The sequence below is a fragment of the Musca vetustissima genome, unplaced genomic scaffold, assembly GCF_032173495.1.
Source record: "Musca vetustissima isolate MV318-11 ecotype Yass unplaced genomic scaffold, APGP_CSIRO_Mvet_v1 utg1662, whole genome shotgun sequence".
NCBI lineage: Eukaryota > Metazoa > Arthropoda > Insecta > Diptera > Muscidae > Musca > Musca vetustissima.
Genome location: NW_026877291.1, coordinates 154,124 through 168,997, shown reverse-complemented (window position 1 = coordinate 168,997; position 14,874 = coordinate 154,124). Strand labels below are relative to the sequence as shown.

General features: G+C 39.1%; 2 protein-coding genes across 2 annotated transcripts; both read left to right on the top strand.

Moving 5' to 3' along the window:
• Positions 1 to 731: 731 nt before the first annotated feature.
• On the top strand, positions 732 to 6,488 carry LOC133321870 (leucine-rich PPR motif-containing protein, mitochondrial). Its single transcript, XM_061530943.1, has 7 exons — positions 732 to 901; positions 1,174 to 1,705; positions 2,587 to 3,061; positions 3,126 to 4,004; positions 4,067 to 4,590; positions 4,662 to 5,835; positions 5,901 to 6,488. The coding sequence occupies exons 1-7, from the start codon at positions 762 to 764 to the stop codon at positions 6,443 to 6,445; spliced, it is 4,269 nt and encodes a 1,422-aa protein (XP_061386927.1). The 5' UTR covers positions 732 to 761; the 3' UTR covers positions 6,446 to 6,488.
• Positions 6,489 to 9,292: 2,804 nt separating this feature from the next.
• Positions 9,293 to 13,434, top strand: LOC133321866 (pre-mRNA-splicing factor CWC22 homolog). The gene is made up of 2 exons (XM_061530940.1): positions 9,293 to 11,546; positions 11,615 to 13,434. Exons 1-2 carry the CDS (start codon positions 9,293 to 9,295, stop codon positions 13,432 to 13,434), a joined length of 4,074 nt encoding a protein of 1,357 aa, XP_061386924.1.
• The last annotated feature ends 1,440 nt before the right edge of the window (positions 13,435 to 14,874 follow it).

Here is a 14,874-nt window from a genome sequence, read left to right as displayed (position 1 = left end):
GTTCTCCTATAGGAAGAAGAAGATCTCCAGCTCTCCTATGGAAGAAAATTTCCTGCAGCTCTCCTATAGGAAGAAGAATACAGCTCTTCCTTCCGATTTTTGCATTAAAATCTCCTAACAGAATTTGAATGTAATGGTCAGGGAAGCGGCCATATGCTGCTTCTGTGCGCTCGTAAAATGTGCCTTTGGTCTACTCATCTTTGTCTTCTGTCAGAGCATATGCGCAAATATGACTGAATTTAGAAGAACTTCGCATTTATATGCATTATAGCAATTCGCTCATCTACTGGAGTGAATCTGGAAACAAGGTCTTTTATTCCGCAGCCAAATTCATTTCTCGCTTCATGGCAGTTATAATACAGTGCATAATCGTCTGATTTACTTACGCCTGTCACTTTCCATCGCATTTTCTTTTAGGCAATAATATCGGTTTTAAAAAATCCACGCCTTCAGGTTTTGATATGCCTCGACAAAAATATAGAAAATTTTGTAAAAAAATTGCTTTCAGCTGTGAAATTCCTCTACGTTACGTTTCCACTAACTACGACTGCACGTAAGCACCATATGTTTGCCAAATACATATGTTTCTCACAACATCCATCTCTGCTCGCCATGCACAGAAAACATACGGTTTTGACAGCTCCTCACTTGTTTTCGATTTTTCAGTCAGAAACGAACGTCAAACGTGCCGTGTTTTTGGGGTCTGAGGTATTTCACATCGCCAGTTACAAAGTATTACAAAAATCATTTAAACGAAAAACATGGCCTCAATATTGAGAACCGGTAAATTTCTACGGTATTTTGCTGGTTTTACGCGAAATGTTGTCGTGAATACTGTACGGGAGCCGGATAGCAGCTCTCTGCTTCAGAATACCACATGCATGTGCACACAATTCCAAAAGTAAGTATACACCAGAACAGACTCCCGGCATAGAGCTTACGCAATAGAATAAATAAATTTTGAAATAAGCTGGTGTAATATTGAATGCAAATTTGGAGATGTTACAAAAAGGCTCGAAGTTTTATAGATAAATTTCAAGAATTGAATAGAAATTTCAAGATTTTTCAGTGTAACCATATAGCTGAGATCTGTGGTGTATAATCCAATGACATAACCTCAATGTGAAAGAAAAAACACAAAATAATGTTTGTTTTTGTATTTGTTTTTTCTAGTGGCTTCGCCAATGGTCCCGCAGCAGCACCCAAAGCTGATCTCAGCCTGGACAAACAAATCAAACGTTTGGATAAAGATGTCCGTCGTATGGGTCGTATATCACGCCGAGACATTGAAGATGTTCTCGAAGAGATACGCACACAACGTTCCGCTACCAGCTCTCAATCACTGTTGGTAATTAGATGTTGTGGTAATTTGGTCCCAGAAGAATTACCCGAAGTACGCACAGCATTGGTGCAGGAAATATGGAAAACGTTAAATGCTCTAAATGTACCCATGGACATATCACATTACAATGCTTTGTTGCGTGTCTATTTGGAAAATGAACATCAATTTTCACCGGCCGATTTTCTGGCTGAAATCGAATCAAAGTCAATTGAACCGAATCGGGTGACATATCAACGTTTGATTGCTCGCTACTGTCAGCAAGGTGATATTGATGGAGCCACAAGGATTTTGGAATATATGCGAGCAAAGAATTTGCCCGTTAACGAGGCCGTATTCAATTCATTGATTTTGGGACACTCACAGGTAAGAGGGAGATTTTATTGATTGTTAATTATGAATTTATTTGAGATTAAAAAAATATTTTAAAGGGATATTGGAGCTAGGAATAGAAAAATAATTTTCATGGAATATCAGAGTTGAAAGATTCGATTGCGGGCATATGTTTGGTGAAGAATATCAAAACCTAGAGGCGTGGATTTTTTAAATATATTTTCGGTGAGGAATATCAAAACCTCTCCACAAAAATATTCAATATAGGTCCATATTTGTATATAGCCCCCATATAAATGTTCCGACTCATATTCGATATTTTAAGGTTTGTAGCCGTATTTTCACCGCAAAGTGGCTGTTATCTGGCATACCAGGCTCTTAGTGGGTGAAAATATATTAGTCAACATTTTTGTTATGGGTCCATCCATACCTGTCCCATTTTCTAGCTACACCAATTTTTCTTTATTTTTGGAATTTAGGCACGTTTGAAAATAAATTTGTGAACAATTTTTGTTATGGGTCCATGCTTTTACCTAACTCCCTTTTTCGGCATTTTAAACATTTTAACCGAATTTCTCCATTGTATTTCGGATTCCCGTAGGGCGAAAACATCTTTCCAGAAGATTTTCAATGTAGGTCCATATTTTGACAAATGATAAAATATATTCACATATAGGTTTGTATTTGTACGGAACCTCCATATAAAGATTCCGCCTCATTTTCGGTCATTTTGAAGGTATCATTCGTATTTCCCCCAGGACCCACAAGCGTGGGATTTCCTTAGTATTCTTTTAGGATTTTTTATTAATAAACTCGAATTTTGGGTATATATTTCATGGAGTATTCGAACCACAACCGTACATTTTAAAGTTTTAAAAATTACAAGTAAATTTCTATTATTTTTTCCCATACAGGCTGGTGACATGGAATCCGCCAAAGGTATTTTGTCCGTTATGAAACAGGCCGGTTTGGAAGCCAGCGCTGATACCTATACCACTCTGTTGTGCTGTTATGCCAAACATGGTGATATGGATAGCATCAATAACACCTTGGCCGAATGCGAAAAGAATGAAATTCTCCTGTTGGACAAGGATATTTTAGATATTATCTATAATCTTGCCATTAATGGTCATGGTGATAAGGTGGATAGTCTTTTGACCAAATTCCATCGTTCGGCTGGTTTCAATCAAGATTGTGCCAACATTATTTTGCGTCTAACCAATAGCGGCTATGAAGATGTTTGCCTTAAGTTGTTGCGTATTATGCCACGTGGTAATCGCCCAGATGGTCAACCCGTTGATGTGGGTACATTCTTTATACGCCAATTGGTTAAGGCCAATCGGCCAGTGGAGAAGATATTGGCTATTTGTAAAACTTTGCAGGATGAGGGTAAGTGTTTTTTGGGGCATTATTTTGGGTATGGAAATTAATTTGTTTTTGTTTTATTTTTCAGGTTTAAATTCCAAGGCTTTGTTGGTGGCCACTGAGGCTGGCCTAACCCAGGGTTTGGTGAACAGCACCCTGCCTTTGTTAACGGAAATGAAAAATGCCGGCATCCCCGTAAGACAACATTATTTCTGGCCCTTGATTTGCTCTGTGGAACCAAATCAAATTGTTGGCATTTTACGTAAAATGCAAGAGGAGTTCAATATGACCCCATCCGCTGAGACCATACGTGATTATGTTATCCCCAACCTCAAGGAAAAGAATTCCGATAAAATCATAACTTTGTTGCGTGATGTTGGTGTTTCCAATGGCACCGCTGCTGCCGCCACTTGCTGTGCTGCCCTCAACAATCATCAAATTAAGGAGGCCGCCACCATTATGGAAAACTACAGTGCCATTTATAATCTGCAAACTTTCCGCCAGCCATTGATTCAAGCTTTTGGCAAGGTACAAAACTATGATGCATTTGTACAATGTGCCCGCCAGCTGTATGAAAGTGCTCAAAAGAAGACTACCACCAATGCTGCTACTACCACTCCTTCCGCCACAAAGTCCGAACAAGCTAATGAGGAGGCAGAAACTGAGGAATTAGATTTGCCCACCAATAATAAGGGAGGTGTTGATGTTGTTGGCGATTTGGTGGTGGATGTTGCCTCATATTTCCGTACAGAACGTGTTAAGGTATTGGAACGTTTGCTGCCCAAATTGGTGCAACATGGCTTTACCATCAGCAATCAAAATGCCGAGAAATTATCGGATAAATTGGGCTCCGATATGACCCCCAGTATTTCTGAAAATTTGGGTAAATTATCTTCGGGTGAATTGGAATTGGTACCCCTGAAGAATGCACCCAAAAAGAGGGGTTTGGAATCATTGACTGTGGAGGGTAAGTAGCTCACAAATAGTTTCGTGAGGGATTCTAATTTTTATTTTAATCTCTTCCTTTAGAACTTGAACGTTTCATTGCCAATTTGGAAGCCAAGGGCGAGAATACAAATCACATTAAACGCCATCTGCTAAATGCCTGTTTCCGTAGCAAAAAGTTGGAAAAAACCTTGGAAGTTGTTGAACGTTTGGAAAAGGAAAACTATAGCATGGGATCGGGTGTCCATGCCCAGCTAATTGATTTGTATACCTATCATGAACGTGTCTCAGATGCCATTGCAACATACAATAAAATTAAAGCCAAAGAACCAGAATTCCGCTTGGATACCACCAAAACGGTGGGCATTGTTGAAGTTCTACTCAAAGAGGAACGTTTTGATGATGCCTTGAAATTCCTAGAGGAGAATAAGAAACCTCAATCGGTGGCCGAAAGTGAAAACAATTACAACAATGCCTCCAAGGTATGGCGTATTTTGAATGGGTTGGCTGAGACTGGCAACGTAGACAAATTGCAAAAAATGTTTGATGCCTTTGTCAAGGGTAACTTCATACTGCCCACCAACGTTATTTTGGGTCCATTGATTAAGGTGAGTGAGAAGTGGAAAATTCAATTAATTTGAAAACAAATGAAATATTTTTGATTTCTTTTGGAAATTAGGTCCACCTGGTCAACGATAACATTCCCAAGGCAATGGAGGCATTTGAGAAAATCTGCCAAGAATACAAATCGACACCATGGAAAAATGAGCTGGCTCGTCGTCTGATTCAAGCCGAGGACGCGAACAATTTGCAAAAGCTCACCGATCTTAGCACCAACATTCACGGCGAAATTAACAGCCTTTATGATTTGGTGTTCTCTTTTGTGGAATGTGGCCGTGTAAGACAGGCCCGTAAGATTTTGGAAACTCCTGGCTTGCGTACCAGACCCCATCGCATTGATACCGCCTGTGAACGTTATAAGAACGAGGGAATGGTAGAGCCATTGGAAGGTTTGATTGAGGCCACACGTGATCTAAATCACATTGATCGCAACAAGATCTACTTCAGCCTCTTGCAAAGCTATTGCAAGACCGAGGATACCGACAAAGCTTTGGGCCTATGGACCAAAATGCAAGAAGAAAATATTACACCCAATGATGAGTTCTTGGTTAAATTGGCTGAATTGTTGGAATCCAAGAATATCCCAGTACCATTTATCGTTGAAACTAAACAACAGATACGTAAATCGAAAATAGCCGCTGTGGCCAAGGCCGCTGAGGAATCTGTAAAGAAACCCGCTGCAGAAAAGTTGTCGAAGAAATCAACAGCCACTCCTGCTAAAGCCGTGGAAAACAAAACTCCCTCCAACATCTCTTTGCTACGCAAGGCATTGAAAAACAACGATTTGGAAGCTGCCCTTGAAGCCAAAAATCAATTGAAACCCAATGAACAACCCTCGCTAATGGACAACTCACATTTGATTGAATTGTTGGTGCGGGCTGATCGTCTCAGTGAAGCCACCAAATATGTCAATGAAATGTTGGCCTCCAAACTCTATCCCTTGCCCAAAGTGTTTAAATTCTATTTGAATCGCATTGCCAACAGTGGTGATTTGGAGACCATGCAAATTATTGGTCAACAGCTTAACGAGGAACAAAAGCGCATTATTTCCTTTGACAATCGTTACTGCCACGCCAATATTGTGGCCGGCAAGGGTGAACAATATTTCAAGAAATTGAGTGATGATTTGGCTGCCACCAAAACCCCACAAGAAGTTGCCAAATTGGCTGAGACATTCCCACGCGGTGGAGCTTTGGGTATTTTGGACAAGCATCCCGAATTGGTGGATCAATGTAAGTTTCCAAGACAAAACCATTATATATTTTATTTTACATATCTTCGATTTTCTCTTCCCCAGTCCAAAAACTCGCCGAAGACTATGCCAAACACAATCAATTGGGTCCCATGAATGTCTTATGGATTCATCACATTTCCAAGGGCAATGAGGCCGTCTCAAAAAGCATTTGGGAAAAATATCTCTCCAGTGCCCCACGCCTAATGTTCCAACGTGTGCTGCAAACGGCTCGCGATCAAAACGACGACAAATTGGCCGAAAGTGTCATCAGTCAGTTGCGTGAATCGAAAATATCCGAAGGTGCCATTGGCAACGCCTATTCCTGTTTAATTGACATACAAACGGCCAAGGGTAATTCAGGCAAAGCTTTGGAAACTCTCAAGACCGCCATTAAAGATGTATGTTTAGAACACATCAATCGTACCGCATTGCTGCGTCTGAAATCTGCTCTGGAAGCCGAAAACAAAGAATTCCCCTACACCATACCCGATAAGAAGGCCAATGCCAAGGGTCAATCTTCTTCGTCGTCTTCGTCGAGCAGCGACGATGATGTTACACCAAAACGACCCGAAACTAGACCCACAAAACCATCTCAAAAAGATGCTTAGATTGACATTAATTTAAGTTTTGTTTTTAAAAAAACGTAGTAGTTGTTATTTTTTTTTAATCATTTTTTTTTCTTTTCTTTACGTCGTTTTCTTATTCATTATACATTATGTATAATTTATGCATTAAAATAATAACAAAAACAAACAAAAATCAACCAACAAACTCTGTAATTGCTAAGTATTGTTTTCTTTTCTGTTAATGAAAATTATTATATAATAAAAATAATTATAAATATATTCTAATTAAAAAATCCAAACATTTTAAATTGTTTTTTATTAATTTTCAAAAGAAAATTGCATATTCTCTAGAAGTATATTTAATGTTTGGGGTTTTATCTAAGAGATGCGGATAAGGTAAAATGGTGGAAGCTACTCTCTACGGGAACATTTAATATTTGGGTCTTGACTCCGTTCACTGGATAGCACCGCGTGGGCTAGTGTTTGTCATAGAAGTTTCTAAATGATCGGGCTCCAGCAGGTATGTTTTCGTACTTATTTGCACACATTTTTGATCGGGATACAATGTGTTACCTATAGCTCTCGGCTTCTTTTCCAGCTATGGGATCTCAACCCGCTAAATCAAGTCAACTAAATTTTAAAACTAGTTTATCAATCCTATTTTTTTAGGTATCGACTTTATTGTTGGCGGTTGGAATTAAACACTGACTTGAGAAAGAAGCATTAAGTTTTTTTGTTCTTAAGTTCTTTTCGTTCTTACCTTCTCCCCCGCTGAGGCGGTCAAAACCGTGTATTTTTTATCACTCAAACCAGTCACCTTATATTTGTAGAGATACGGTTCCTGGATGAGCGCGATGTCGGTATACGAGAAAAAGAAGATGGGAAGCAGTTCAGCAGCTGCTGCTCTACAATGATTCAGATTAATCTGCACCACATTTAGCGCTTGCTGCTGTCTGCTTTTATTGTTTTAATGGCGGGAGACGGAAATGGAGTTCCCCCTTCCCGTAAAACAACTCCTCCTTGTTCTTCATAAAATACTGCTCACCAGCAGAGTAGGTAACGAACTTTGCGACTACACCGCCGTTCTTTCAAATGAGGCGAGGATTCTCCACCTCCTCACTTTTCACTAACCGTAGTGTGTTCTCTAGTCCCTTAAAAGGTGGTGGGATCCACACTGAGGTTAACGTTCCGCTTGGTATCTCTTAGACCGCTACGGCTGCTAGTCTACTACCTTCCCATCAGCCTTCTTGGAGGCTTTTTTACTGGATTTCCGTCGGGCTGACTTCGACAGTCTCTTACCCTCCGAATTTTAGGTTCTTCTTGATGAAAATGAACTCCTTATCCGTGATGGATTCGCTTTCTGTCCGATGAATCGTTTGCATTTGTTAACCGCTCTGCGGTACATCTTCTTCACTATATAGATAGGCTCTTATGGCAGCAAGATCATGTTTGTTTATCCGTTCCGATGCATTCGATTGCGGGTCATAGGGTGCTATTTGAAGATGATTGATTCCATAGATTTTGATCATTTCTTTAAATGTTTTAGATATGTGGTTTTCAAAAATGTAAATTTACTTAAGTGATCAACGACAATAAATATAAGAGCGTTGCCACTTTTGGACCGTGGATATTTACCGAGAAAATCTTAACGAGAAATTTGTTTAAATGGTCGTTGAGTTACTACTTCGTTGCCAATTTCAGGATTGTCGGCTTGGTTTCCTTACAAACGGTACACTTTGAAACATATTGTCGCACCTGGGAAGCCACATGGTACAATAATACAAGGTAGGGCAGCTTGAGGTGAATAACAAAAAAGCAACTATGCACATGTGGCTTCTTCTGCCAAAAATAAAATAAATATACGCAGCAATTGTTTGTGTTTATTTGGCATTTTTTCAACACAAAACTAAAAACGCAAAAAAGTGAATGAAAAGTTATGATTTCTTCCCAAAATCCAGTAGGGAATACCATAAAATGTTTGTTTCATCCATAACAATGTAATTACTTCCAGACAAACGTGTTAAAAACATCATTTTCATTTCAATTAAACTTGAATATATTTCAATAATAATATATATCAATAATATTTCTTCCTTAGCCGATATAAAGTTTTAGAGATATCACCGTGGGCACATGTAGCTCTGTCAGGCGTTTGTTCCATTAGGACATGCGTGAGTGAATCCGGAACCCATAGTTTCCATTGGAATTCTTGGGAGGCTGGGTCATAAGAAGTATACACTTTTTAAGGGGACCCTACCCATTCTCGGTTTCAAAAAATTTAATTTTTTATTTTGATTTAATTTGAACCTACACTAATTCAAGAATGTCCCTATAAATTTTCAAGTGAAAATCTCAACAATTTTTGAAGAAATAGCCGATTTATTGTGTTAGCATCAGGTGACAGCAAGAGGGCTTCTCAAACTTTAAACGCGTTTTTCTCCATACAGCGTTTTTGCGAATGGCGGGCACGATAACTCAAAAACTAATAACCCAATTGATTTCAAATTTTGGGACGTTTCTCTGCGAGTGTATGAACTAGGATAAAGCCAATCGGTGAAGATCTTCCTTATTTTTAAACTTAGTTTGTGGTCAAAAATAGGTGATTTTTCAAAAAAAAAAATCAAAGTTCCGCCATTTTGTTAATTGTTGTCACTAGTTAAAAAGTCTATACGACTTACGCTTTCATCTCATAATCTTACGCGTCATTCAGTCGTTTCATGAATTGCATGATACAAATGTAAATATGGCAACCCCGACATGAAATGTCAAGCTATTTTTTTCATTTGGCATATGTTCTGTTGGCGGAGATATTTTCTTGATTGTTAAACGTTTTATGAATTATTGAAAAAATAAAAAAAAACACGTCGAAAAAGTTCTGCTGCATTTACCATGACTGGTAGTCAATCTGAGAATAATACCTCCACATCATCAAACTCGTCGGAGGATACAAATAACGAGTCGCGTGATGAAAATAAAAGTGGCGCCGCGGAAGAAAATGTGGTAGACACAAATACAAAATCAGACAACAACAATAAAAAGGAAAAAATGAAAGCCGACACTGATGGACGCCGGAGTAGGGAAAAATCATCTTCATCGAAGGATGAAAAGAAATCGCGTAGAAAGAAACAAGAATCTAGTTCAGAATCTTCTTCGTCGTCATCGGATTCTGACTCCTCAGATTCGTCGAGTAGTTCCAGTGATGGAGAAGTGTCTTCAAGTTCAGATTCCTCTTCATCGGGCAGTGAAAAGGGTAAAGGGAAGAAGGTGAGCAAATCAAAGGAAAAAGGAGAGCGGAAGGAGGAAAAAGATGTTGTGAAAAGTGTAGAGGAGAATAAGGATAAAGAGGAGGAGAAAACTGCAACAGATATTTCCAAGAATGATAGTCCCAAGGTAAAGGAGAATGATAAGAAGCCTTTAGATGATGACAAAGTGGAGGAAGTAACAAAACCGAGTCAAGATGAAGTTCCTGATCCAAATGATGCCGAGGAAGGTGAAATAACAGAGACTAAAGAAACGGCATCTTCACCACCACGATCTCACTCTAATAATAATAGAAGCCGTTCTAAGGAAAGACGTAGTGCTTCAAGGGACAGTAAAAGCCATTCGGTTGACAAAAGAAGTCCCTCAAGAGATAAAAGAAGTCGTTCAAAATCTAGAAGTCCATCAAAATCCAAAAGAAAATCATCAAGAGATGATAGGAGTCAATCTAGATCTAAAATGACCCCTTCAAGAGATAAAAGAAGTCCCTCAAAGGATGATAGAAGTTCGACTAGAGCAAAAAGAAGTCCATCAGGTGGTAACAAAAGTCGTTCAAGATCTAAAAGTCCATCAAGAGCGAAAAGAAGTCTCTCCCAAGATAAAAGAAGTACCTCGAGATCTAGACGTAGTTCATCGAGGAACAGAAGAAGCTACTCCAGGGATAGTCGAGACAAACGAAGCCCCTCCAAAGGTGATGAAGATCAATTAAAACGCAATCCTAAATCAAGAACTAGCCGAAGTCGCAGTCGTTCCCGAAGACCCGAACGTAAACAACGTTCTCGATCACCAAGACGTTCCCGCTCCCGTGAAAGAAGACATGAACGACGTCGTTCACCCTCCTCAGATTATGAGTCCCGGCGACGTTCACGTCGTTCCGAGTCCATTGAAAGAAGGCGGGAAGAACGAAAGCGACGCCATGCTGAACGGGATGAAAGGGAAAAATCGAAACGTTCCCGACGTGATGATGATGAGTCCTCCAAGTCATCAGGCGCCAGGAGTGGTGATAATAAAGTATCTGCAGAAATGGAAAAAGATAAAGAGAACGACAATGCCACAGTTACTGATCCCAAGGCCAAGATTACGGAACGTCAAAGGAAAACCGTCGACATATTAACCTCACGTACCGGTGGTGCTTATATTCCGCCAGCCAAATTGCGTATGATGCAGGCAGAAATAACAGACAAAGCCTCGGCTGCCTATCAGCGTATAGCCTGGGAAGCTCTTAAGAAATCCATACATGGTTACATCAACAAAGTGAATGTTGATAATATTGCCATTATTACGCGGGAACTGCTCAAGGAGAATATCGTGCGCGGAAGAGGTTTACTGTGTCGTTCCATAATTCAGGCTCAAGCTGCATCGCCAACCTTTACCCATGTCTATGCCGCTTTGGTTGCCATTATAAATTCGAAATTCCCCAATATTGGAGAGCTGCTACTGAAACGTTTGGTTATACAATTTAAGAGGGCTTTTCGTCGTAACGATAAAACCGTGTGTTTATCCTCATCGCGTTTCATTGCTCATTTGGTAAATCAACGAGTGGCCCACGAAATTTTAGCTTTGGAAATATTAACACTACTCGTGGAATCTCCCACAGATGATAGTGTTGAAGTGGCCATAGCTTTTCTCAAAGAATGTGGTATGAAATTGACGGAGGTGTCCTCCAAGGGTATTGGAGCAATCTTTGAAATGCTCAAGAATATCCTGCATGAAGGCAAGTTGGATAAGCGGGTCCAGTATATGATTGAAGTGGTATTTCAAGTACGCAAGGATGGCTTTAAAGATCATCAGTCGGTAATTGAGTCGCTCGAATTGGTGGAAGAAGATGATCAATTTACCCATTTACTAATGTTGGATGATGCCACCTCACCCGAGGATGTACTGAGTAAGTTTGAATACAATATATTTCCAATTATTTCTTCTAATTTGAAATCTATTTCCCTTTCTTTTCAGATGCATTTAAATTCGATGACCAGTATGAGGCCAATGAAGAGAAATATAAGGGACTGAGTAAAGAGATTTTGGGCAGTGATGCCTCAGACTCTGATGAATCCTCAGGTTCCGGCAGTGATTCCGATTCTGAATCTTCCGATTCGGATGATGACAAAAATGAGGGCGAAGATAAACCCACAGCTGGCGATATTATTGATAATACCGAAACCAATTTGATTGCTTTGAGAAGAACCATCTACTTGACCATTAATTCCAGTTTGGATTATGAGGAGTGTGCCCATAAACTAATGAAAATGCAATTGAAACCAGGACAAGAAATTGAACTCTGCCACATGTTTTTAGACTGTTGTGCAGAACAGCGAACCTATGAGAAATTCTATGGCCTGCTGGCACAAAGATTTTGCAATATCAATAAATCCTATATAGAACCATTTGAGGAGATCTTCAAGGACACCTATCAGACAACACATCGTTTGGACACAAATCGTCTGAGGAATGTCAGCAAATTCTTTGCCCATTTACTATTTACCGATGCCATTAGTTGGGATGTCCTCGATTGTATTCGACTCAATGAGGATGATACAACTTCGTCGAGTCGTATTTTTATAAAAATTCTATTCCAAGAATTGGCGGAATATATGGGCCTTGGCCAGCTCAATAAAAAACTTAAAGATGAAGTTTTGGCTGAAAGTTTGACGGGACTATTTCCCAAGGATAATCCCAGGAATACACGATTTTCCATTAATTTCTTTACCTCAATTGGTTTGGGCGGTCTCACCGATGAGCTGCGACAATTTCTTAAGAATGCTCCAAAGTCTGTGCCCGCCATTAATGCTGAAATTTTAGCCAATAAGCCAGTAAATGTTTCAAATTCTTCATCTTCAACATCCACATCGTCGTCTAGTTCCTCAGCTTCGGAATCTTCTTCATCGTCATCCTCCTCCTCAAGCTCTAGTGATTCCTCATCGGATTCGGATTCTTCAAGTGATGATTCGGAAACGGATAAGAAAAAACGTAAAGGTAAAACTCGGAAATCCAAAAAGAAGAAATCCTCAAATAAAAAGAAGAAGAAAAGCGAAAAATCCAAAAGTAAAAAAGACTCCAAGAAGAAAAAGACAAAGAAAAGGAAATCCAAGAAAAACAATTCTTCTTCCGACGAGAGTGACCAGTCGTCGAAAAGCGAAAGCAGTAGCTCTGAATCCAAATCCTCAGCTAGTTCATCCGATTCCGAACAAAGTGATGATGGAAAACGCAAGAAACAAAAGAAGAAGAACGACACAAAATCCAAATCAAGAGATAAGACTAACAAAAAATCCAAAAGATCTGACTCGGAAGATATTGAAAATGAACGCGATATTAAACGTAAAAAAAGAGAAGACTACGAAAATGATATTCCCAAAAACAAACAAAGAAACGTGGAGGCAGAAGAAGAATATTCCTCAAAGCAGAATGGTGGCAGGGAACGTAGAAACGATTATCGTGAGAAACGTGAAATTCCTCAACGTCGGAATAGTGAAATCGAAAGGCGCCGAGAAGAGCGCGAAAAACGACATCGTGAACGAATTCCCTCACGTTCCAGATCAAGATCGAGAGGGAGTGGACGAGGAGGAGGTGGAGGACGTAGAGGCGAGGATCGTGATCGTCGTGATACAAATGGACGTAGCGAAAGAAAAGATCGTGAGCGGGATAGGGATAGAGATTCAGATCGTCGTCGTTATCGCAAAGATGAGGATCGTAGCCGAAGCCGAGATCGGAATGAAAAACGTGAACGTGAATATTCACGTTCGAAATTACGAAATACTTCAAAGGAACGTGGATAAGTTATAAGGATCATAGTTATAAAGTTATCATTTTTTTTTTACTTTTTTTGTTGTAAAATATTCATACATATATCTTTATAATATATAGTATATAAATACGAACTATATGTGCAAATGTTTTGTACAAACTATTAGATTTTAATAAAGGAAAAAATACATATAAAAATCACGTCTAAAATAGGCCAATCGTCTAAGAAGAAGTTGTCCAGGAAATCATTAACGCGGAAAGACTTTTGTTTCTCCACTTTTAATTGTATCATTCTTCTCCATGTACATCTTTCTTTCTAGATTGAGGAAACTCTTAGACCATCTATTGGCCATTACATTGACAAAAATTGCAAGATCTGCTAACGAGAAGATAGATACATGGTTACTATTGAGAGTATTCATAGAACCACTTTCTATGTCGATTTATGCATGTCCGTCTGTCCATGTTAAATTGTAAACAAAGTACAGCTCGCATTTGGCCCTAGGACGAACCCTATTGAAATTGGGAAAAATCGGTACAGATTTAGATATAGCTCTCATATATTATATTCGTCTGATTAAGGGAAATGGTGAAAATCGTTTCAGATTTAGATATAGCTCCCATATATATTTTCGTCCGATTTAATGTAAATGGTGCGCCAAAATCCCTATATATAATTAGATTTGCACGAAATTTGGTATAGCATACTGAATTGAGTCTAGCATGATGTGTCGTAAGTTTCATGAAAATCGATCCAGATTTAGATGTAGCACCCATATATATTTTCGTCCGATTTTTTATATTTCTTTCGATTTACACGAAAATTGGCATAGCGCAATGAATTGACTATAGAATGATATTTGCGAAGTTTTCTGAAAATCGGTTTAGATTTAGATATAGCTCCCACATATATTTTCGACCGATTTAATGTAAATGGTGCACCAAAATCCCTGCTTATCTTTTGATTTGTACGAAATTTCGCATAATCCAATGAATTGACTCTAAAACGATGTGTGGTAAGTTTCGTGAAAATCGATTCAGATTTAGATATAGCTCCCATATATGCACTAAATTTTGCATAACGTACTGAATTAAGTTTAGAACGATGTGTGTTAAATTTTCTGAAAATCGGTTCAGATTTCGATATAGTTCCCATATATCGAAATCTGATAACCAGGGCCCCCTCCCTGCGTACGTCCCTGATGGGGGCTATACCAAAACGTGGACCGATATATCCCATTTGCAATACTAAATATCCTAGGAGTACCAGCAATGTCTGTGCAGAATTTCAGAGCTTTATCTTAAATATTGCGATCCCTATCGCTATATTTCGAGGAATGACAATTTTAATGTTCATCCTGTACAAAAGTGTCAAAAATCTCCCCTAATACCAAATATTTTGAGTCTGTCGTTATATCGAAAAGGTGGGACCGATATATACCATTTGCAATACCAACAATCTCAGAGAAATA

Coding starts and splice junctions, on each gene's coding strand:
- LOC133321870 (XM_061530943.1), top strand. CDS start 762: ATGGCCTCAATATTGAGAACCGGTAAATTTCTACGGTATTTTGCTGGT. Junction 902..1,173: donor ATGTGCACACAATTCCAAAA/GTAAGTATACAC, acceptor TGTTTTTTCTAG/TGGCTTCGCCAATGGTCCCG. Junction 3,062..3,125: donor TAAAACTTTGCAGGATGAGG/GTAAGTGTTTTT, acceptor TTTATTTTTCAG/GTTTAAATTCCAAGGCTTTG.
- LOC133321866 (XM_061530940.1), top strand. CDS start 9,293: ATGACTGGTAGTCAATCTGAGAATAATACCTCCACATCATCAAACTCG. Junction 11,547..11,614: donor CTCACCCGAGGATGTACTGA/GTAAGTTTGAAT, acceptor CTTTCTTTTCAG/ATGCATTTAAATTCGATGAC.